The sequence below is a fragment of the Raphanus sativus genome, chromosome 4 (assembly GCF_000801105.2).
Source record: "Raphanus sativus cultivar WK10039 chromosome 4, ASM80110v3, whole genome shotgun sequence".
Taxonomy (NCBI): domain Eukaryota; kingdom Viridiplantae; phylum Streptophyta; class Magnoliopsida; order Brassicales; family Brassicaceae; genus Raphanus; species Raphanus sativus.
Genome location: NC_079514.1, coordinates 41,759,526 through 41,781,572, shown reverse-complemented (window position 1 = coordinate 41,781,572; position 22,047 = coordinate 41,759,526). Strand labels below are relative to the sequence as shown.

Sequence of the window (22,047 nt, the reverse complement as noted above, 5' to 3'; positions counted from 1 at the left end):
ATTGTTATTGGAAATTCCATGTGTTCGAACTGTTTGTCTAAGTTTTTGAACCCGTAAGTCAAATTTATTTTGGTTTAACAGGGTTTCAGTACTGTTATAAGTTTGTCAAGAAAGAATTTGTTACAAATTTCGAGTCTCATGCAGGCATGATTCTTAACTTTCTAGAAACATGAAATGTGGTTTTACCAGCTCAGCTCAAGCATGTGTTAAAACACATTGTAATTTGACCACGTGTGAATTTCAAATATCGAAAATTCTGTTCAGCGGGAGATTCATACATATTTTCAGATTCCTTTAATCTTAAGCACCTAACTTTGCTTCCCATACGCAAATGTGTGTGCCGCAAACTATGGTTAGATGTACGGCATCTCTTTTATTTTGGAGCATTTTTAAAGAAAATATAATTTAGTTCTCTCCGTTTTGATTCATACACATGCATTAGTAAACCGACTTACGTGGGTGATGGGATGAGCAAAATTAAAATATGCATTTTAGTAACCAATTACGGTCCAGCTTGACAAACTAACAAACAAAAAGTCTATTATGACGTTGATAACTGTGACCTGGCCATATAAAGGCCAAAATTTCATTCTTTCAATAACCAACGAGATCAATAAGATGCGGCAGTCACGCAGAGGCGTGCCTACAGTGTTTTCAAAAAGGCATTCGCCTCAGGCCCCCAATCAAAATAAATTTATTTAGAGTCCCTTGATCAAAAATCATGTATGGTATGTAGTGGTTTAGACATTTTTCTAAACAGAGTTATCACTAGAGTTCGACTTACTCTTTTGAATTGAGTTTTTGATTTATATGATATTACTATGGCTCCAGTTTATAAGTCAAAATATATTAATAAACTTATTCTTTTAACGTTTTATACTTCGGTATTTGGTTAAGATGATATATTGTATTAGAAAATATAGTTGTACATAAGTTTATTTTGGAAACTTGCCTTAGGTCTTCATATCTCTTCGCACGGCACTGCAGTCACGTGAACGTTAGTTATCGCCATTTCAACTGAACCTTCACGAACATATAAAGTTCATTTGTTTTAGCTAAAATTACGCAAATCTCTGCAGTGCACGAAATTACGACTAGTTTTTAAAGACAACTCCTGTTCCTGTATCATATATCTCGAACGTAAATTTGAATTCTGGGGGCATTATCGATAAATAGATAAAGCTAAACGTGATTTCATCATACACCACAAACAAATGTTCTCGAGATGTCACATTTATCTCAAATATAAAGCTGACCCTGAAATTTTGGAAACTACAAGCCAAAAGACTCGTTCTAACTCTTTTTATAATGAAAATTAACCTTTGAACAAACTAATCGAAGATACATAGTTTTTTCTAAAAATTAGTCGATTAATTAATATTCATATATAATCCTTATAATCATTTATTCGCCTTTTGTAGCTTGCTTAAATCCCACCAAATTGATTAATGTAGATTGATTATTTTTTTCACTTCATACGTTGATCAGTTTTCTTAAAAAAAGGAAATAATATATGCAGGTCCCATGAATTCAGACACTTTTCTGTTCGATTTTACAGGTTAGATTTTTTTTTTGGTAAAAATAGGTTAGAAATTTCCAAAATGCTGTATTATTATACGCACAAAATAGCAAAGTCAAAAACATTTATGGTTTTTTTTTCTAAGTGGAGTACTTAGATTTATATTTATTGTAGTCCCGCTTAAATAAATTAATATTTTTTCTTTTATTGCCCATTCTCTAGTTACTACACGTATATAACTAAAACTGAAATGCAATATGTAGAAATCCGGCCATTGATTGTTGATTAATATTGATAATACTCATGTGACTGGCTTATGATGAACCATACTAATACTCATTGTTACAAACTCATAGCAACATCATATAAATCCATCACTCGCTACAATAATTTTAGTGCATGTTTGATTTTACATTTGACCTTTCACTTTTTTTTTTTTTTGACGAACTGACCTTTCACTTTCTTGAATGAAAAATTATACAAGAAAATGATTTGAGTCATTCTGACCAATTATCTGGAATAAAAATACTTCCATCTACCTTAAATCATTAAGCGTTGTTTCTTGCAGAATATATGATGAGCCTGGTCTCGCTAAGAGACAACAAAATCTTTAAATAAATTAAACAAGAGAGTACAATTATAAAACTCCAAAGGACTTAAAAACGTATTTTTTTGTAACCCTAAAGGAAGAAAAAATGTATAAAATATAAAATATAGAACATAGAGGTCTTAAGTAGTGTTTACGTGACAATCTCAATTTCACTCCATACCTCGAACTCATTCAAGCTTATTAAGAAACCAAACTTTTACTGTTCCTATTGATTTGCCTATAAATACACATTCGTCCATGCTTCTCTAAACTCAATAACAAAGCAAAACACAAAGACAAGAACCACAAACAACAAACATTCTCAACCTAAACCCAAAAAGAGGACACGCATTCCTTTTCAAAAACCTACTTCCCTACGTACCAACCACAATGGCTCGTTGTTGCACAGTTCTTACCGGTTTACTAGTATGGTCTCTTTTGATGCTCTCATGGTCCGAAGCTTCAAGAAACAACATTAATAGATATGATCATTCTTATGGAACGTTCAAATCCAATAGCTTGATCAAGCGAAGAGACGACATCACTCGTCTGAAAAGTGTTGCAAAAGCCTCTTTGCGGCTTTCAACCTCCGTTAGTGTTTCTGATTTTGGAGCTAAAGGAGATGGAAAAACCGATGACACGCAGGTATATAGGCATAACACACATATCTACATGACATGAATCATTTGAAACGGTTATGTATATTACTAACGATCCATGCATGCATGCATGATCAGGCGTTCGTGAATGCATGGAAGAAAGCTTGTTCTTCAAGTGGAGCTGTAAATCTCTTAGTTCCTGAAGGAAAAACTTATTTCCTTAAGTCTATTCGATTAAATGGCCCATGCAAATCAATTCTTACTGTTCAGGTAAATTACAAAGTTATTTTTTCTTAAATTTGGGTAAATTACAAAGTTGGCTATTTGTTAATTAAATACGTATACTATATGTGATCACGTATATGGTTTTGAACATATAAATGAGCGGTTGATGAATGGAACGACAGATTTTGGGAACGTTATCGGCATCTCAAAAACGATCGGACTATAAAGATCTCAGCAAATGGATTACGTTTGATGGCATTAATAGTCTAACGGTTGATGGCGGCGCCACCGGAACTGTCAACGGAAACGGCGAAACATGGTGGCAAAACTCATGCAAACGGAACAAAGCTAAGGTGTGTGTGTAAATGTTTCATTTAATTAATAATCTACATATATATATATATATGATCTTGATATATTGACATTTTTTATTGTTGTTTTCTTTTTGAAGAAATGCACAAAAGCTCCAACGGTACGTTGAAAAATATGACTTTTCGTATGGTAATGATGATGGTTGTGATCAGATTGGACAAATGTTTAACATGAATATATATTGCTTATATGCAGGCTCTTACTTTCTACAACTCGAACAATTTGAGAGTGAATAATCTGAGGGTGAGAGATGCGCAGCAAATTCAGATTTCGATTGAGAAATGCTCCAACGTTCAAGTCTCAAATGTTGAGGTCACTGCGCCTGCTGATAGTCCTAACACTGATGGTATTCACATCACTAACACTCAAAACATTCAAGTCTCCAACTCCATCATTGGAACAGGTTAGTAATATATACATTTATATCTTTGTTATTTAAAAGAGTTACGTGCATATGATGATATGAAGAAACTAAAAAATTAGGGGGTTATAATTTCTAGAGATTGGTCTTAAGGGAGTTTTTTAATGGTTGTTTTTTTTTATGTAGGTGATGATTGTATATCTATCGAAAGTGGATCACAAAACGTTAAAATCAACGATTTAACTTGCGGCCCCGGTCATGGTATCAGGTATCAATGAATTGTTTTCGATATATATATATCTAAAAATTTCAACCATAATGTTTTAAATTAACATGCAAATTTGATGTTTCCTTGTAAAATATGAGCAGCGTTGGGAGCTTAGGAGATGACAATTCAAAGGCATTTGTATCAGGCGTGACTGTGGATGGGGCTAAGCTTTCCGGTACAGACAATGGAGTTAGGATCAAAACTTACCAGGTGAAAATCACAAACTAGACCTTCAATTTTAACTAGCCTATCGAGTTCCTCCCACTTTAACCTTTAAAGCCAATTCAATGTAGGGAGGGTCTGGAACTGCTAGCAACATTATATTTCAGAACATTCAGATGGAGAATGTGAAGAATCCAATCATAATCGACCAAGATTATTGCGACAAGAGCAAATGCACTGAACAAGTTCGTTTGAATCTGATCAAATATTCCATTAGTAATCATCATCATGATAATAAACACTTTTGTCTCTTAATCATTTACTACATATATTTTCAGAAATCTGCGGTCCAAATAAAGAACGTGGTGTACCGGAACATAAGCGGCACAAGCGCATCGGACGTGGCAATAACTTTTAATTGCAGCAAGAACTATCCATGCCAAGGAATTGTACTCGACAAAGTGAACATCAAGGGAGGGAAAGCAAGTTGCAGCAATGCTAGTGTGATGGATAAAAACGGTGTTTTGCCTCAATGCAAATCCACTTGATTAAATTAGATCTATCAAACACACACATAGATCTATAAAAAATAACATATAGACCGATATAAAGTATGAAAAATTATGATATATACTTGTAGATATACACATGGACAATGAATTTAAACATATTGTCTACATATGTAATATAGTATAGGTATACACATATAAACAACATGTTCAAGAGATTTATTGTCTTAATGTATAAACTACATACTAAAATTGTTTGTCTACAATTTTATAAAATAAAAAATTTATGTTCTTGGTTATGTATCTTCATGATGATGGTAGTAGCCTTTGTTGTGATTACAGCATGATGTCTATTGTAGGTTTTTTTAATCTAAACTAGATTTTGACCCGCGCTTTTGAAGCGCGGAATATTTTATGATAAAAAATTTTACTAATAATTTAACAAATATTTTGGTAATTTTTAAAGAGTGTGTATTTAAAATATTTTTGTATTTAAAACAGTATTTTTAAATTCAACCCGATTGTGATTATACCGGTTAATCCGGAGATCTGACAGTTCAATTTATGTTTTTAAAATATTCATATTAAAAAATCACTAAAACCCGAGACTAACCGATTGAACTGATGGATGACCGATATGTAATCTAATTGGATTTAAATTGTAATAGTTTCATAATTTGTAATATTATAATCGAAATTTTAAAGTTCACTATTTTGCAATTTATGAAATTGTGACGTTTCTACAAAATTTTAAAGAGAAAATGATAGATATAAAATAACTAAGATTAATTATTGTATTATTTGGAAACAGTGATAGTAGTATAAAAAAATATAGTTTGGAAACATTGATAGTAGTATAAAGAAATAAGTATATTATTTGGAAACATTGATATTATTATAAAGAAATACGTATATTGTTTGGAAACGTTAGTGATTTAATGTATGTTTAACTATAAAGTATAAAAATGTATTTAATTTAAAAACTTACAAAATAAATGTTAGGTCCAACATAATGTTTCTGTTTTAATAAGATAGATACATAAAAATGAAAAAGTTGATGTTACTTGACCAATTGATTCAAGTTAATGAAATAGAAGCGACTTCCATATTGTTGTGTTCAAACCAGGCCGATAAACTCACTGGGCCTATAAAGCCCATTAACTTCTATAAGTGAAACCGAAGTCTATTACTTGGGTTACTAAACAAAGGCCTTTTAGAAAACCCTAAACCTTACCGTAGCACCTGAGCTATATATTTACCAACACTCTTAGGGTTTCCACTTCCTCACGCAAACACACACACACATCGCCGCAGGGCCATTTCCATCTCTCTCTCGCAACTCTCAACTTCGAAACAATGGCTGAACGTGGCGGAGAACGAGGCGCCGAGCGAGGAGGAGACCGCGGAGGTTTCGGACGAGGCTTCGGAGGAGGCCGTGGCGACAGAGGCGGCCGCGGAGGTCCTCGTGGCCGTGGAGGAAGACGCGGAGGACGTCCAGCTGAAGAGGAGAAGTGGACCCCAGTGACCAAGCTCGGGCGTCTCGTGAAAGACGGAAAGATCCAGAAGCTCGAGCAGATCTACCTCCACTCCCTCCCCGTCAAGGAGTACCAGATCATCGACCTCCTCGTGGGCCCCACTTTAAAAGACGAGGTGATGAAGATCATGCCGGTTCAGAAACAGACCAGAGCCGGGCAGAGGACGAGGTTCAAGGCCTTTGTTGTTGTCGGAGACACGAACGGACATGTCGGTTTGGGTGTGAAGTGCTCCAAGGAGGTGGCGACGGCTATTAGAGGTGGGATTATATTGGCGAAGCTGTCTGTGATTCCAGTGAGGAGAGGGTACTGGGGGAACAAGATTGGGAAGCCTCACACGGTTCCTTGTAAGGTTACGGGGAAGTGTGGTTCCGTGACGGTGAGGATGGTGCCTGCTCCGAGAGGTGCTGGGATTGTGGCGGCTAGGGTTCCTAAGAAGGTGCTTCAGTTCGCTGGGATTGATGACGTGTTCACTTCTTCCAGGGGGTCTACCAAGACTCTTGGAAACTTCGTAAAGGTTTGAACTTTTTTGTGACTTTAGTATGAAAGTTGATTCCTTTTGGTCGTTGCTTATATAGGTAGATGTAGTTGATGGAAGTAAGAATTGTTAGACAATGATGATGATTTGTTTGTGATTCATTGCTAAATGACAAGCTTGTAGCTTTAGTCTGAATATGATCAATCTGCATAGTGTTACATCATTTCACATTGTAATGAAATGTATATCAGAGACATTCAGATATTTTTAATGTATTGCTTTGTTATATTATGGTGTTTGAAATGTTTATTAATGAAGCTTGTGCAATTTGTATATTTGTAATTATGGTGTTTGAAATGTTTATTAATGAAGCTTGTGCAATTTGTATATTTGTAGGCTACATTTGATTGCCTCCAGAAGACTTATGGATTCCTGACACCAGAGTTCTGGAAAGAGACGAGCTTTAAGAAATCACCATACCAAGAGTACACTGATTTGCTCGCCAGTAAGGGAACTACGACCAAAGTCATCACCGAGGTCGAAGACCAAGCCTCCTAAACAATGTCTGCCCTTGTTTTGTTTTTGGATCATCATCCTTTCATGAGTTTATTTTGTTCGAACCTTTAGTATATGTTTGTTGCTGGATTGCATCTTTTATATTCCATCATCTTTCCAAACAATTTGGCTCTAGTTTTTTGATAACGGATGGTTTATGCTCTAGTTTTTTTTTGCTTGAATTTTATTAATTTTCTACCACCTCTGACCTCTGTTATGTCGCATAGCAATATGTGGTCTGTGTTAACATTCTAAGGTTGATTACATAGATGATCCTAAGTGATTAAAAAGGCTGGATGTTGTAACTATTCATAGTTTGGAATCAAATACTAATAATAAATTAATTCTTGTCGAGTAATATAATTAGGGGGATTAAAATATAATTAGGGCGATTATACTAAAAGAGAAGTCTTAATTGGATTGTTGAACTGTGAGAAGGTAAAAGATAGAGACTTCGAATAGAAGAAGAAGAATCAACTTTATCCCAAAAAAAAATAAACAAAAAAGTTCGACGTTTATTCTCCGAAGTTTCTGCTAATTCTAAATCCGCGGATTCTGATTACTCTTTTCTCTCTTGCCTGATAAACCTTCGGAATTAAGTTTTTTTTTTTGGTTGGGTTCTTTTCAGTTATTGTCGGAATCGTGAGAAGCTGTCTCTCTCTCTTTGTGTCGGAAGCAATGGGGACTCCGGAGTTTCCAGATCTAGGGAAACACTGCTCCGTCGATATCTGCAAGCAAATCGATTTCTTGCCTTTCACCTGCGACCGCTGCCTCCAGGTTCCTCTCTCTCTCTCTCTTTCTCTCTGTTTTGAATCACATGCAAAGAATCCTCTTTTCATGTTTCTTGCCGAATAATAGTGTATGAATCGCATGTCTTGGGATCGATCTACCATTTTATTATTCTTCTTCTCCCGTTTGTGTTTCGACTTCGTGTGTTTAGAACAAAGAGAAAAGTCTCCATCTTTCGGAACATTATCCTTTTGACATGCGACTAGTTTGGTATAAGATCGAGTTTTGATTTGGTCGGTCCGACATCTCAAGTTTTGTCACTTAACTTCTTGTTATTACCAACCATCACGTGTTGAAGCTATCTCTCATCTTGAGCCTACTCATCGGCATTAAAGATCTGATCTTTCCTTTGTTTACATATGTCTTATTGTTTTCTCTGAATCCCTTTGGTTCTTATACATTATTAGGTTTTTTGTTTGGATCATCGGAGCTATATGAAACACAGCTGCCCCAAAGGCGACAGAGAAGATGTAACGGTCGTCATCTGCCCGCTCTGCGCCAAAGGAGTCAGGTTAAACCCAAACGAAGACCCGAACATCACATGGGAGAAACATGTCAACACGGACTGCGACCCGTCAAACTACGAGAAAGCCACAAAGAAGAAGAAATGCCCTGTTCCTAGATGCAAGGAGCAGCTCACGTTCTCCAACACCATCAAGTGCCGCGACTGCAATGTCGATCACTGCTTGAAACACCGTTTCGGACCTGATCACACTTGTCCTGGACCTAGAAAGCCCGAACCAAGCTTCCTGAGTTTCATGAGTGGTGGGAGTAGTAGCAGCAAGAAAGAAGCTAAAACGACGAGACCCAATAACAAACCTTCTTCTTCTTCGAGATGGTCTAATCTTTTATCTTCGGCAGAAGCTGGAATCAGCAAGCTCGGTAACGATATTAGCAATAAGCTTCAGTTTTCGAGCAGCAGCAGCGGTAGCAGCGGCAATGGTGGTATGGTGGAGGTGTGTCCGCAGTGTGGTGCTAGATTCTCTTCGGTTGCGGTTCTTGTGGAGCATGTAGAGAAAACACATGAGAGGAACAAGAAGCAGAGTCATGGCAAAAGTCACAAGTACTGAAAACATCTTTTGTATTGTTTTCTTCTCTCTTACTTGGTTTGATTCAACCAAAGAAAAATCTCACATTCTTTGAACTTAATTTGAAAATTTGATTATATACCAAAAAAAAATTGATACTGCCAAAGAAAACCACATTCTTTTGTTATAGACCATAAAAAATGTTATTGTCACATGCTTTGGTCAACTTACTAGTAACGAATTGTTTTGGTCAGCTGACGTCATCGGTTACGTAATCTCCCGCGGTAAAATAAAAAATAACAGATTACCGACCCCACGTGAATGGTACTAACGACGTTGATAAGAAGTGACAGGCAGCTAACTTAACGGTGCAATTAAAACGTCATTAATTTGCGATAAGTGACTTGTCGTAATATGTTTAATTTGATACATTCGTTTTATACAAAAAAATTCAGAAACTTGACTCAGTGAAGAGTGAACCAGCCACATTGACTTTGTTCTACAAATTTTGAGAATATTCAGTGCACTAAAATGAAAATTCACTTTCTAAAATACACTTCTTCAAGAACATGCGCACACATACACTGTATGACAGTATGAGTAATTAAGTAGTAATTAAAGAATAAAAAGATTTTAAGTTTGCTTTATTTGCAAATGTATGAGCTGGCGAAAGAGAATGCAATAACTAACCCCAGCTGTAATTCTCATCTGACGGCTGAGATTATATTCTCCTTTATGGAAAAAAAAGTCCAAAGTAATTAAGAAAAAATAAAAAGATATTAGCAAAGCAACGAAACGGCACAAGGTGGAACCCGCGTCGTTGCCGTTGAGGAAGAGAGAAGAGAGAAGAAGAAGAAGAAGATCATTTTAGGTGGAAGCTTTGCTGTATTATCCGGCGACTAAGATTCTTCTACTCAGAGAGAGAACAATCGGAGATTGGGATTTGAGTTCTCTCCGATCGATTCTCAGTCTCCGATTTGAGCTTTGATCCGAGGTAATTTGATCCTAATCATTGATTTTCTCTGGATTTAGATGATTGATTCTTCGTAGTGGATTCTGGATTTTACTCCTGATCGATTTGATGAATGTGTTACTTCTTCAATTTCAGGCGAACGAAACGTTTGAGTTCTAAGGGAGGGAGTGACCTTTTCGATTTAATCTGTTGATTTTTCTGCTTTCCCTTCTTGTTGGCCGAGGAAGCTCTAGCTAGGGCTTTTGTCGGTGGATCAAGAGGGAGGAGATACTTTTTTTTGTGAGAGATTTTGAGCAATGAGTGCAGTGTCGGGTGTAATCTCGAGGCAGGTGTTGCCAGTTTGTGGTAGCCTATGCGTTCTATGCCCTGCGTTTCGTGCTAGGTCTAGGCAGCCCGTGAAGAGGTACAAGAAGCTCATCGCTGATATCTTCCCTCGTCATCAGGTTCGCTCTTTTACACCACACTTTGTTTGTTTGCTGCTTCTATAATTACTTGCTTTGACTTCACATTGTTAGGCACTGAAGTAACATTTTTTTTCTATGATGAAACATCGTGACTATGTTACAAGCTTGTTGATCTGCATTTCGTTTCGCTCTAGTTAAATGAGGCGTTCTGTTCTGTGTTACTAGAATAGAGAATGGGAGGTTACCTCTCGGTTGTCTTGGTGGGTTGGTTTAGTAACTTCGCAGTGATTACCATTTCTGATAGGAGGAAGGCCCAAATGACAGGAAGATTGGGAAGCTATGTGAGTATGCTGCAAAGAACGCTGTGCGTATGCCCAAGGTATATTTCATCCCAACGCCAAGTTTAGGCCACATTTCAATTTTTTTGAAAATATAGTAACTTTGTATGGATATTAGCAACTCCTTTGACTTTTGGTTTTGGTTAGTACATAGATTTAAGTCAGATTACTCGTTATAGCAATGCACTCAGATTGCTATTTCTCCGGTTGTTGAAATTTTCCCACTTTCTAGATATCAGAGTCACTCGAACAAAGATGTTACAAGGAATTGAGGAATGAGAATTTTCAGTCGGCAAAGATTGTCATGTGTATATACAGAAAGCTTCTGGTCACTTGTAAAGAGCAAATGTGAGGTCATCCTTCTTTAGTTTTCTTTATAAAACACCTCTCATGTTTATCTTGTGTCCAAGATCTTCTGTGGTTTAACATATGAACTCAAGAAGCTTGCTCGAAAAATCTAAACTATCACGACAGCAGGAGTGTTTCGGCATGTTTGGGTAACTTGATTAATTGTCATTCTTCTTTTTTTTCAGGCCTCTTTATTCTAGTGGTTTTCTAAGGACAGTGCAAGCTCTTTTGGACCAAACTCGACAAGATGAAATGCAAATAGTTGGATGCCAGTCTCTTTTCGAGTTTGTAAATAATCAGGTCAGCTTCTAACATGCTTGATAGGATTCTCTTGCAACCACATGTCAGGGTGCTGTCAGATAAAATAGATAAGGACATAAGAAATAAATGTAGCATGATTAATTTTGCAGAAAGACGGAAGTTCGTTGTTTAACTTAGAAGGTTTTCTCCCAAAGCTGTGCCAATTAGCACAGGAAGGTGGGGATGATGACAGGTCGCGGAGCTTGCGTGCAGCGGGACTTCAAGCCCTTTCAGCAATGGTAATTCGGTTATGCTGTTATGTCTCTCTAGATTCTATTCTTCTAAATTGTAAGTTTACAAGTATCTTCTAATGCACTCTGGTCTTTATCTATTTTAGATTTGGCTGATGGGTGAATACTCTCATATTCCCAGCGACTTCGACAATGTAAGTAGATCTCAGGGTTATACACTAGTATTTTTTTTTTTTTTTGACATTCCGGGTCTTGTATATCTGATCTGCTTTCCTGCGTTGAACTTAGTTGATTTCTGGTATCTAACAATAGATCTTAGTGGACTTGTTTGATTTGCTTTCCAAATTCCTTGGCCGAAGGTTCAAATTAAGCTTGTCCTCAGGTTAATTTATCTAGAACTGGGGGGTTCGATCGTATTGGTAGAGTGTTTTGTATTTGGAAAATTTTAGATAGTACATGTTAATATTTGTTAACTGATCAATTTAATACTTGCATGTCAGGTTGTTTCAGGAGTCTTGGAAAATTACGGCCACCCCAAAAAATTAACAAATCCTTCTGAAAGTGGCAGAAAATGGGTGGATGAAGTCTTGAAAAATGAAGGTCATGTAGCTCATGCGGATTACCATATAAATGTTCCTTCTTGGAGAACGGTTGTGAATGACAAGGGTGAACTAAATGTCAAAATGTAAGCTCTTCTCTCGCCAGTTCATTATACATATGCGCTTTTGGATTCTCTCCTCTTCAATGTATCTTTTCTTTTTCAGGGAAGATTCTTTGGACCCTAGCTTTTGGTCCAAGGTTTGCCTACACAACATGGCCAAACTAGGTGAAGAGGCCACAACCATGAGACGTATACTCGAGTCTTTGTTCCGTTACTTTGACGAGGGGTATCTATGGTCGACGGGAAATTCGATTGCATTCCCAGTTTTAAGAGATCTGCAATTTTTGATGGAAATATCTGGTATTAAGCTCTCAGTATTTTTCATTTAGCTCTTCCAAAATGATTAGTGTTCTGAAATAGTTCTGCAATCTTGCAGGGCAAAGAACACACTTTCTGCTGTCCATGTTAATTAAACACCTTGATCATAAAAGTGTGCTTAAGCAGCCAAGCATGCAGCTAAATATTTTAGATGTTACCACCTCCCTTGCTGAACATGCAAAAGTTGAACACTCCGCAGCAATAGTCAGCGCAATAAGTGATATCATGAGGCATCTGAGAAAATGCATGCATTCTTCTCTAGATGAAGCAAATCTAGGACCTGAAGTATTAAACAATAACAGAATGGTTAGCGTAGCTCTCGATAATTGCCTTGTCCAACTGACGAAAAAGGTATATTACTATAGAGTGAATTTTATATCTTCTCTCTTCAATATATTTTTGTTTAAAGAGATGTAAGGCTGATCTATCAATGTTGTAAGGTTGGAGATGCTGGCCCAATTCTAGATGCTATGGCAATGATGTTGGAGAATATCTCAGCTGTCACAGATGTGGCGAGATCCACAATTGCTGCTGTTTTTCGCTCTGCTCAAATTATAGCCTCTATACCAAATCTTTCATATCAAAACAAGGCAACCTCTCAGTAACATCTAGTATTATTTTTCCTCTTGTCATTGATAGATTATATTAGTTCTGATAAAACTGCGCTTTTATTACTTTTTTTGTTGCAGGCTTTTCCAGAGTCCTTATTCCATCAGTTACTGCAAGCTATGGTCCATCCAGACCATAAAACACGGATTGGCGCCCACCGTATATTTTCTGTAGTGCTGGTACCAACCTCAGTCTGTCCCCGTCCTTCCTCAACCACTACTGACCTTCAGAAAGGAATGGGTCTTCCTCGTTCACTTTCAAGGACAGCGTCTGTCTTTTCCTCCTCAGCAGCCCTTTTCGAGAAGCTGAGGAAGGATAAATTCTCGTCAATTCTTACTTCTGATCAGAGCCAAAACGAAATGCCTGGCGAAGAACCTGGAAACAACAGGGGGAGTATCCTTGACAAATTGGAAACTTCATACAGTCAAGCATATAGCACTTGGAACCAACCAGTGACCTCAGTAGCAGATAAATCTATGGCTCATTTAAACGCTGATCTGGTACATTCTTCCAACTTTTTTTTTGTGTATGAAAACTTATCAGAAGAGTAGCACATTGTTATACCTTAAATGTGACCCTAGAGGTATCCCTATATATATGTAACTCTATAACTTGTCATCTTATATGCGCCTCAGGATGCTGTTTATATAAGGCTAAGCAGTCACCAGATAGGTCTTTTGCTTTCATCAATCTGGGCGCAGTCCATATCTCCTGCAAATACACCAGACAATTATGAAGCGATTGCTAACACTTACAGTCTTGTGTTGTTGTTCTCTCGTGTTAAGGTATTTCATATCAATAATTGCTACCTCTGCATTTGAGTGTTTCTTAAAATCTGTGAGCAAAGTCTGATCAGATCTGCTTACATCTTTTTGTTAAACATATCACAAAACTCTTGTTTTCAGAATTCAAGTCATGATGCTTTGATTCGGAGTTTCCAAATGGCACTTTCTTTGCGAGATATCTCTTTAATGGAAGGAGGTGAGCTTCCACATGTTTTTTTTAATCCTTTTTATCCATTGCAAGAAAAACATATGTGGTTTGTTGTGGTACATTATGCAAATTCGGTGTAAGGAGGGAGGGCTGTGTGTTGAGCATCTTCCTAAAAGCTATTGTGTTACTTGAAACTCAACTTCAGATCATTTGGGATGTTAGTAAATTATTCCTAATATTTGCAGGACCACTTCCTCCATCTCGACGAAGGTCACTCTTCACTCTAGCTGCATCGATGGTTCTATTTTCCTCAAAAGCATTCAATCTTTTTCCTCTCGCTGATTTCACAAAAGTAGCACTACAGGGACCAATGGTACGTTGATCATTGTGATGAAAATTTTGCCGCATTCCTTAGTGTTTATTTCTCTATATTTTTATGGTAAAATATATGACAACTGCACTAAAAATAATATTCCACTTTGCTTTTAACTTCTTCTACGTGATTCAGATTGACCCATTCTTGAGCTTGGTTGAAGATCACAAGTTGAAGGCTGTGAATACAGATCAGCTGCCAACAGTTGCGTATGGATGCCAAAAAGATGATGCTTCAGCTTTAGATACTCTTTCAAACATATCTATCTCCACTGAACACAGCAGAGGAACCCTCGTCTATGAAATTGTCAAAAGCTTAGAAGATATGTGCAATGTAAGCGGATTTTCCCATCATTATCTCTCCCCCACCACTAAACCGCTCTAGTAAATCAGTTAGTAACCAAAAGTAAACTATATTTTCAGTCTGAAATGGACAAAATGCGGGAGCAGCTGCTCACTGAGTTCATGCCGGATGATGCTTGTCCACTCGGAACCCGCTTTGTAGAAGACACCCAGAAATCATTTCAGACTGACAAACCCCAAAAGGTACTAACTATTTAAAACCTTGGAGATGAAAGATTGTGTTTGAACCTTGGTATGTAATCTTCAGGATGCTGCACTCTTCTCTCACGAGGATCAAGACTTTGGAGATGTCACAGAAACTGTTTCAAAGAATAATCCTGTAACAGTTGCTGAAATCCCAGACCTCCTGACCGTCAATCAAATTCTGGAATCGGTTAAGATTACAAGTCCCATCTTCCTAAATTTAGATTACAAAGTCATCACCTTAATACTAACTACTCTTTTTAAAAAAAAAGGTCGTAGAGACAACACGTCAAGTGGGTAGAATCTCTTTCCATACTGCAGCCGATGCTTCATACAAAGAGATGACGCTTCATTGTGAGAATCTGCTAATGGGGAAACAGCAGAAGATCTCGAGTCTTTTGAATTCTCAGCTACGACATGAGAGTTCCGTTAACAGCTCTCCACGACAGCATGGTGGAGAGAACAAGATCGCAACTTTCCATCCTATGACCAACTCTGCATTTGACACCGAGGTATGCCTTTATGGTCTTGAAAACCAATCCCAAGCCAACGTTCTTATCAATCTTTTTGTATTGATTACTAAAAACTTTTCTAGGTTGATGAAGTCCCTCTACTGGGGAAGGACTTTGACATGAAATCGCCAAGAACACCATTGAGAATGAAGTCACCAAGAACACCAATGAGAACTATTCAGACACAGTGCTATTCAGAACTCCAAGACAACACACAAGCCTATAAACTACCAGCCTCGAGCCCTTACGACAACTTCCTTAAAGCTGCTGGCTGTTGATTCCAAACCATGTGGTTCGCTTTGAATTGATTCGGCTACAAAATCACGTTTGCTTGGTTTCAAAGTCTCTGAGTTACATTTTTTAGTTTCTTCATACATAGAAGAACATTGTCTCGTAGGTTCTCTGTTCCTTTTTCACTTATTCTTTATCCAATTTATTTGTTTCTTCTTGGTGTGATCTGTATAAAGTACAAAGAGGCCATCTGGTTTTCATATGGTTTTGTAATCTAAAGATTATTTGATTCTACAAGAAAGACATTGTTGAAAGGTTTGAGCATTATGTACACTGAACTCTTCTACGATCCAATTTCTAATTTGTGCAATTAGATAAAAGCAAACGAAGATTGCAGTTCATCATAAGACTTAAATAATACACATGGGAGAAACTCACTTATATGAGTATCACAAAGGGAACTATGTATCATCATATTCTCTCTCTCATTTGCTCTGCTTAACCTCTTGAAGCATCTCAACTACTTTCTTCATCTTTGGCCTTTTTGCAGGTGCGAGGTCTGTGCAAAGCAATGCAACTTTCAGAGCTGCAAGCATCTCTCTCCTCCAAGCAAAGGACACGGTGCTAAGCTTGGCATCAAGTATCTGTTCCGGTGTTTCTCCTCTCCCTGAAGCTCCATGGACCCATTTCACCAAATCTACTCCTTCCCCAAACTCTTCCTCCACAGGCGCTCTTGAGGTTAGAATCTCAAGCAACACGACTCCGTAGCTGTATACATTCCCTGGTGCAGTCACTTGCATTGTATATGCATACTCTGAGGGAACAAAAAAACAAGGACATGAGTTGGATTCTGTGACGTTATTTTATTGGTAATGATAAACGAAAGACTTCATTATACCTGGAGGAATGTAGCCAAAGGAGCCAGCAACTGAGCTAATACTTGCAGTGCCTCTGGACGGATCCAAAAGTTTCGATATTTCGATTTCCCCAAGTACAGGTTTGTAACCAGAGTCTAGCAACACATTACTAGAGGAAACATCAAGGTGAATAATGGCGACATGGTGAAGAAACGCCAAGCCTTCTGCTACACCAACGGCTATCGACAGTCTCATTGGCCAGTCAGGTTCGTACTCTGGTTTCTTAGTAGACTCATGAATCAGCTGAGCTAAGTTACCATTTGGTAAATGCTGATGCAACAAGAGAGCAACATCTTCATATATAACAAACCCAATCGGTGTAACCAAATGGTCATGGCACAGTTTGCTGAGTCTTTCAAGTTCTCTGATCATCGTGTTCTGATGATTAGTTATAGCTCTATCCATAGACTTGAGTTTCTTCACCGAGACAATCACCCCTGAAGGCATAACGGCTTTGTAAACCGAACTAAAAGTTCCTGTGCTGAGTTTGTTTGTCTCCTTCATAGTTGCTTTCACAACTGCATCAAGATCAATCCCTTGTTTAAGACTCTCAAGGAAGACATTTCCAGCTATAATCTCCGGTTGCTCATCCTCGATGTTTTCTTCAACGTCGACGTTTTTAGCCGCTGCTTTCTCTTGTTTCTCCCTCATCATGAAGAGAAGAACCACTACAGTGACCGAGACAAAGACGGCAACACCTGAACCAATCACTGCAAGCACAATCCTGTAGGAGACTCTGTGATTGTACCTCAAATGTTCAAGATCATCAGAGTATCCACAGGAAGAGCTCAACGGCGCTCCACAAAGCTCTTTGTTTCCGGAAAAGCTCGAGTTTGGAGCCTTTTGAAAGGGAACAAAGACTGGAACTGGACCACTCAAGAGGTTGTTTGAGAAATTAACCTCAAACAAACTCATCATACCTTTAAGTTGTTGTGGTATGGATCCTGTAAGCATATTGTTAGAGACATCCAATGACACAAGCTTGTCCAGCCTTCCTAACTCTGAAGGCAATGATCCATGAAGATGGTTGAAACTCAAGTTGAGTGATATCTGCAGATTCCTCATGCGACCAATCTCTGGAGGAATGGTTCCAGTCAAGTAGTTTCGACCCAGCTGGAGCTGAAGGAGCTTCACACAGTTTCCAATCTCATGTGGGATGTCTCCTCTTATGGAGTTCTGATCGAGAAGCAGATACTGAAGCCTCGGCATGCCGCAGAGTTCCTTAGGGATGGTGCCGTTGAGTCTGTTGTTACTCAAATCAAGCTTGTTGAGGTTTCCTAACCCAAGAAACGATCTAGGGACTTCACCGAAGAGACTGTTACCAGATAGAATCAGCTCTTGAAGATTCATGAGCTGACCAAGCTCTGCTGGAATGGTTCCAGCAAATCCATTAGCTGCTAGATTCAGCAGAGTGAGGTTAGAACACTTTGAGAACTCTGCAACAATCTCGCCTGAGAGATTGTTATTATCTGCTTCAAAGTAGGTAAGTCCACTAACGTTACCAATAGTCCTTGGAATGACTCCTACAAGCTCGTTATTCCCAATTCTAACGCTAGAGAGGGCAGTGCAGAGTCCCACCTCTTCAGGGATCTCACCGGTCAATCTATTCTGTGTCAACACCAAAACTTCAAGCTTCCCTTTCTCAAAGATCCCCTTTGGAATCTTCCCTTCAAGCTTGTTCGAGTGAAGATTCAACAGCTCCAGTTCAGAAACCAGACCTAACCCTTTAGGTATCTCCCCTACCAACTCATTCTCATAAGCTGTAAACACCCTGAGGTTACTCAGATTCCCTACCCAGTGAGGTATAGAACCATTGAACCCGTTTCCAGAGACTTGAAACTCTTCTAACCTCTCTAGGACCATAAGCTCATCAGGTATCTCTCCCACAAGCAAGTTATTAGAAACGTTGAGTGATCTAAGACCTCTAAGCTTACCAAACTCAACTGGGATCCCACCAGCAAAACGGTTTAGAGACAAATCAAGAAACTCAAGCTCAGACAAGTTGCTAAAAGAAGCAGGAACCGGTCCGTTGAAGCTGTTGCCGGAGAGATCTAGATGCTTTAAGCTTCTGAGGTCAGAGATCAGAGTGACGTTACCTTTAAGCTGAAGCCCTGAGAGGTCAAGCATTTCAACGAACGAGTTGTTGGCACCACACTTGAGTCTAACCCAAGTACAATAGTCTGTGCCATTGTCACTCCATCCTGGAACACTAAGCTCTCTGTGGATGGCGAACAATGCGGCTTCATCGCTTAGCTGAGCTTCTCCAAGATCAGGTTTTGATAAGAACCCAACAAGCAGAAGAGCTGACACGAACCAGAACGCCATTTTAGAACTAAATCAATCACACACTGTTGTTGTTGTTCTTCAGACAAACACACAAAGGAAAAGGCTTGATCTTTTCGCCATGAAACTCGGATTAAAGCTTTGGTTTTGGAGTCAAAGTAACTGTTTTTAGCTGTTTTCGGACAAAACCCATATCAGATTTGTAAGAAAAAGAAGTGTTTTTGGGTGAGACTGTGAGTGTGCTTTAGAGACAGGACAGAGAGAGCAAAGCCCATGTTTTTAGGGAGATGAAACATCCATCAGAGAACAAAGAGAAGAGAACAAGCAAAGACTGATCATAGAGTACAAAGGGAGAAGAGAATGCATTTCATGTTTTTTTTTATAAATGTCATGAAAATTATGATTGCAGAACAAAACAAAGATCCTCACTTCAGAGAGACAGAGGAGAGAGAGAATCCACCAAAGCAAACGCACTTGGAAAGGAGGGAATATATTTTCTTATTTTTTCTGTTTTTATTTAATATTGCTATTTTATTGATTTCTAATATAAAGTTTTTATTTTTCACGAGACAGTGCGAGTGATGAATGAAAGCGCATAAATATTTCTGACACATTTTTTTTACTTTTTTGAAAAATATACTTTTAAATGATGGGATAATATTCTAATAATAAAAGATTAAAGAAAAAAATATACTGTGTACGTTTTGATAATTCTTTTCTTCTGACGTTTTTCTGAACCATTCTGTCACAATGTTCAAAACCAAAGACGTAAAAGATTTTTTTTTCTATTTTATAATCTTTACTATTCCAATGTACAGCAAATGAATATTTTTCCGAGATTTTTTTTTAAAACCAAAATGTAGAAATGATTTTTACGTCATATCCACAACATAAACTTGTTATAGAAATGTATATACAACATAATGACTTGTTATAGAAATGTATATACAACATAATGACTTTATATCTTTATGACTTAAAATCAAACAGAAAATAAATAGTTGTTTTTTTCTCAGAAAAAAGAAATAATTGTTTTGAACAAGGAAATTGGTTTGCAAAACATATAACTTTAAATTCCTTAACATTTTTTACCAAAAAGAAAAATTTAACTTTATATTCATTACACTTGAGAAGAAAATCTCCACAGTCCACACCACATGATAATATTTTTCTTATTCATATGTCGTAGATAGTATTTATAGGCTATATATGTTTTCTAATCTACATGATCTTTTACATCTACGTTGGACATGCGGCAAACACCTTTTCTACTGGGAATCTACTTTCTTGTGATGTTTTGTTGATTATTTTTAACCACGATCGATATTTGAAGTTACCAACTTTGTTGACATTCATGAATTTAATACTAGTATTGATTAAAGAATCAGACGGTGTGGAAGGGGCATTATTCTCATGCGATAAGACGCTGTGTTTAATATCAATGAATATGATTGGTTTCCGAATTTATAAAAATTAGTAATAACTATGTATAACCGACTTGATGAGGTAGCACAAGTGATAAGAGTCTTGGGGACCAATAGTCATGTTCCTGGATTCGAACCACTTGGAGAGGTACTGTCTTTTCCATGTCACCAAATGCGGTACTGGGTATTGGGCCTTGTCCTCATCCTAGGTATAGCCCTCCCGGGTGAAGTGGACCGCTGTCTGACCAGACCTAGAAGAATAATCCGCGTAAGTGGGGAACCCCCGGATTATAAAAAAAAAAAACTATGTATAACCATGTTTTTTGTGAGATGCTATATGTAATAAACGATTTGTCAAAACATGGTAGAAGACATGTTTCTCTGACACAAAACGGAAATTCTAAAACGACTTATAAATAAAAACGGACAGTATGGTTATGTCATGATAAAAAGACCGAAAAATATGCTATAACATTTTGGACGTTTAAATCTTCATTTAAACAAAGTCACAGTTATGTATGTATTGAGTTTGGATTTGGATTTAGGCTTATGCAGTGTATATGGTATTCTAATAATATATGATCGAGTTATCTTAAAGCACTACCTGAAAAAAATTCCAAATTTTGATTAAACAATATAATAATCAATCAATTCTGTAATGCGAAGTAAGTTACTCCTGGAATGGAACTTATCTGCTAGCCTATAGATATATAGAAAAATACTATATAAAAAACATTATTTGGAGTTGTGCCTCAAGTTTCCAATGTTCCTCTATAAACGACCCAAAACATGTAAAAATGGTGTCGGATGCATCATATATGTGTTTAATAATGTGCCTAGTTGTAACTATTATATATTTTTGATGTTTATTGTTGTGTTGATCACTAATGAAATAGGTAATTCAAAAAGATGTAATGCTTAAAAAAACTTTAATGTGAATGCATATCGTAGCTAGTATTTTCTATTCATACTATACTAATGCATTCTACTGGAATTAAGTTTGAACTGCATGGTCACCAGGCTGGGAAAAAAAACTGAATTCGAAGAACGAAATCGAATCTGATCCGAAAAATAGTATCAAATTCAAACTAAAATTTATTAAATATCTGAAAAGATTCAAAATTTTAGTATTTAGAGAACTGAAATTCAGGGATGGTCCTGAGGATAGCCAAATGAAACATTAAATTAGAGCTACCAATTTTTTTTTTAAATAATATTGAAAAAGACTCCCAAATTTATGATTTTTTCGTTAAACCCCTTAATAAAATATTTCAGGCTCCCAACATTTCAGGAATGCCTTTGCCGAAACAAATTCCGACCTGAACCAAAGTATTTCAGATATCTGAATGTATCCAAAAATAGATTTATATACATAAATGTATTAATTATTTTTAGATTTAATGTATATTAAAAACATCTAAAATATAGAAGATATTTTTAAGTCGTCTAAAATATTTGAAAATATATACAAATAATAAAAAGTAAATATCTGAATATATAAAGTATACTTAAAACACCAAAGGTATTTAAAATATCTATTGATTTACTATTCAAATATTCAAACCAAATCAATGCATATGTTAAGTTTAGGTATTTTGATATATGTTATTCAAATTATATGTAATATATTATTTTGTTTATAGATTTTGAGAAATTCAATGTGCATAATAAATTTTTAAAAAATTTAAAATAATTTAAATG

General features: G+C 37.0%; 5 protein-coding genes across 7 annotated transcripts; 4 read left to right on the top strand and 1 right to left on the bottom strand.

Moving 5' to 3' along the window:
• The first annotated feature begins 2,498 nt into the window (after positions 1-2,498).
• Positions 2,499-4,786, top strand: LOC108852973 (polygalacturonase ADPG2). Its single transcript, XM_018626441.2, has 9 exons — positions 2,499-2,753; positions 2,846-2,977; positions 3,115-3,285; positions 3,384-3,404; positions 3,500-3,707; positions 3,852-3,933; positions 4,035-4,143; positions 4,227-4,340; positions 4,434-4,786. The coding sequence occupies exons 1-9, from the start codon at positions 2,499-2,501 to the stop codon at positions 4,641-4,643; spliced, it is 1,302 nt and encodes a 433-aa protein (XP_018481943.1). The 3' UTR covers positions 4,644-4,786.
• Positions 4,787-5,875: 1,089 nt separating this feature from the next.
• On the top strand, positions 5,876-7,334 carry LOC108854808 (40S ribosomal protein S2-2). The gene is made up of 2 exons (XM_018628474.2): positions 5,876-6,653; positions 7,011-7,334. Exons 1-2 carry the CDS (start codon positions 5,961-5,963, stop codon positions 7,170-7,172), a joined length of 855 nt encoding a protein of 284 aa, XP_018483976.1. The 5' UTR covers positions 5,876-5,960; the 3' UTR covers positions 7,173-7,334.
• Positions 7,335-7,558: 224 nt separating this feature from the next.
• Positions 7,559-9,157, top strand: LOC108854810 (zinc finger AN1 and C2H2 domain-containing stress-associated protein 11). 2 transcript variants are annotated; one of them, XM_057008951.1, is made up of 3 exons: positions 7,559-7,607; positions 7,798-7,946; positions 8,366-9,157. In XM_057008951.1, the coding sequence occupies exons 2-3, from the start codon at positions 7,848-7,850 to the stop codon at positions 9,026-9,028; spliced, it is 762 nt and encodes a 253-aa protein (XP_056864931.1). In that variant the 5' UTR covers positions 7,559-7,607; positions 7,798-7,847; the 3' UTR covers positions 9,029-9,157. The 2 variants fall into 2 exon arrangements, with proteins under 2 accessions (XP_056864931.1, XP_056864933.1); XM_057008953.1 differs by having other exon boundaries at positions 7,568-7,675.
• A 602-nt stretch (positions 9,158-9,759) lies between these two features.
• On the top strand, positions 9,760-16,036 carry LOC108853960 (protein SEMI-ROLLED LEAF 2). 2 transcript variants are annotated; one of them, XM_057008949.1, is made up of 20 exons: positions 9,760-9,980; positions 10,095-10,402; positions 10,668-10,742; positions 10,934-11,049; positions 11,235-11,349; positions 11,460-11,588; positions 11,687-11,734; positions 12,041-12,225; positions 12,305-12,501; positions 12,578-12,870; positions 12,960-13,109; positions 13,209-13,628; positions 13,764-13,913; positions 14,034-14,109; positions 14,307-14,434; positions 14,570-14,767; positions 14,857-14,979; positions 15,044-15,169; positions 15,252-15,491; positions 15,575-16,036. In XM_057008949.1, the coding sequence occupies exons 2-20, from the start codon at positions 10,256-10,258 to the stop codon at positions 15,767-15,769; spliced, it is 3,111 nt and encodes a 1,036-aa protein (XP_056864929.1). In that variant the 5' UTR covers positions 9,760-9,980; positions 10,095-10,255; the 3' UTR covers positions 15,770-16,036. The 2 variants fall into 2 exon arrangements, with proteins under 2 accessions (XP_056864929.1, XP_056864930.1); XM_057008950.1 differs by lacking the exons at positions 9,760-9,980; positions 10,095-10,402; positions 10,668-10,742 and having other exon boundaries at positions 10,934-11,054.
• A 61-nt stretch (positions 16,037-16,097) lies between these two features.
• On the bottom strand, positions 16,098-19,401 carry LOC108853961 (leucine-rich repeat receptor-like tyrosine-protein kinase PXC3). The gene is made up of 2 exons (XM_018627440.2): positions 16,621-19,401; positions 16,098-16,536 (listed from the first exon to the last, which is right to left on the bottom strand). The coding sequence occupies exons 1-2, from the start codon at positions 18,962-18,964 to the stop codon at positions 16,208-16,210; spliced, it is 2,673 nt and encodes an 890-aa protein (XP_018482942.2). The 5' UTR covers positions 18,965-19,401; the 3' UTR covers positions 16,098-16,207.
• Between the last annotated feature and the right edge of the window lie 2,646 nt (positions 19,402-22,047).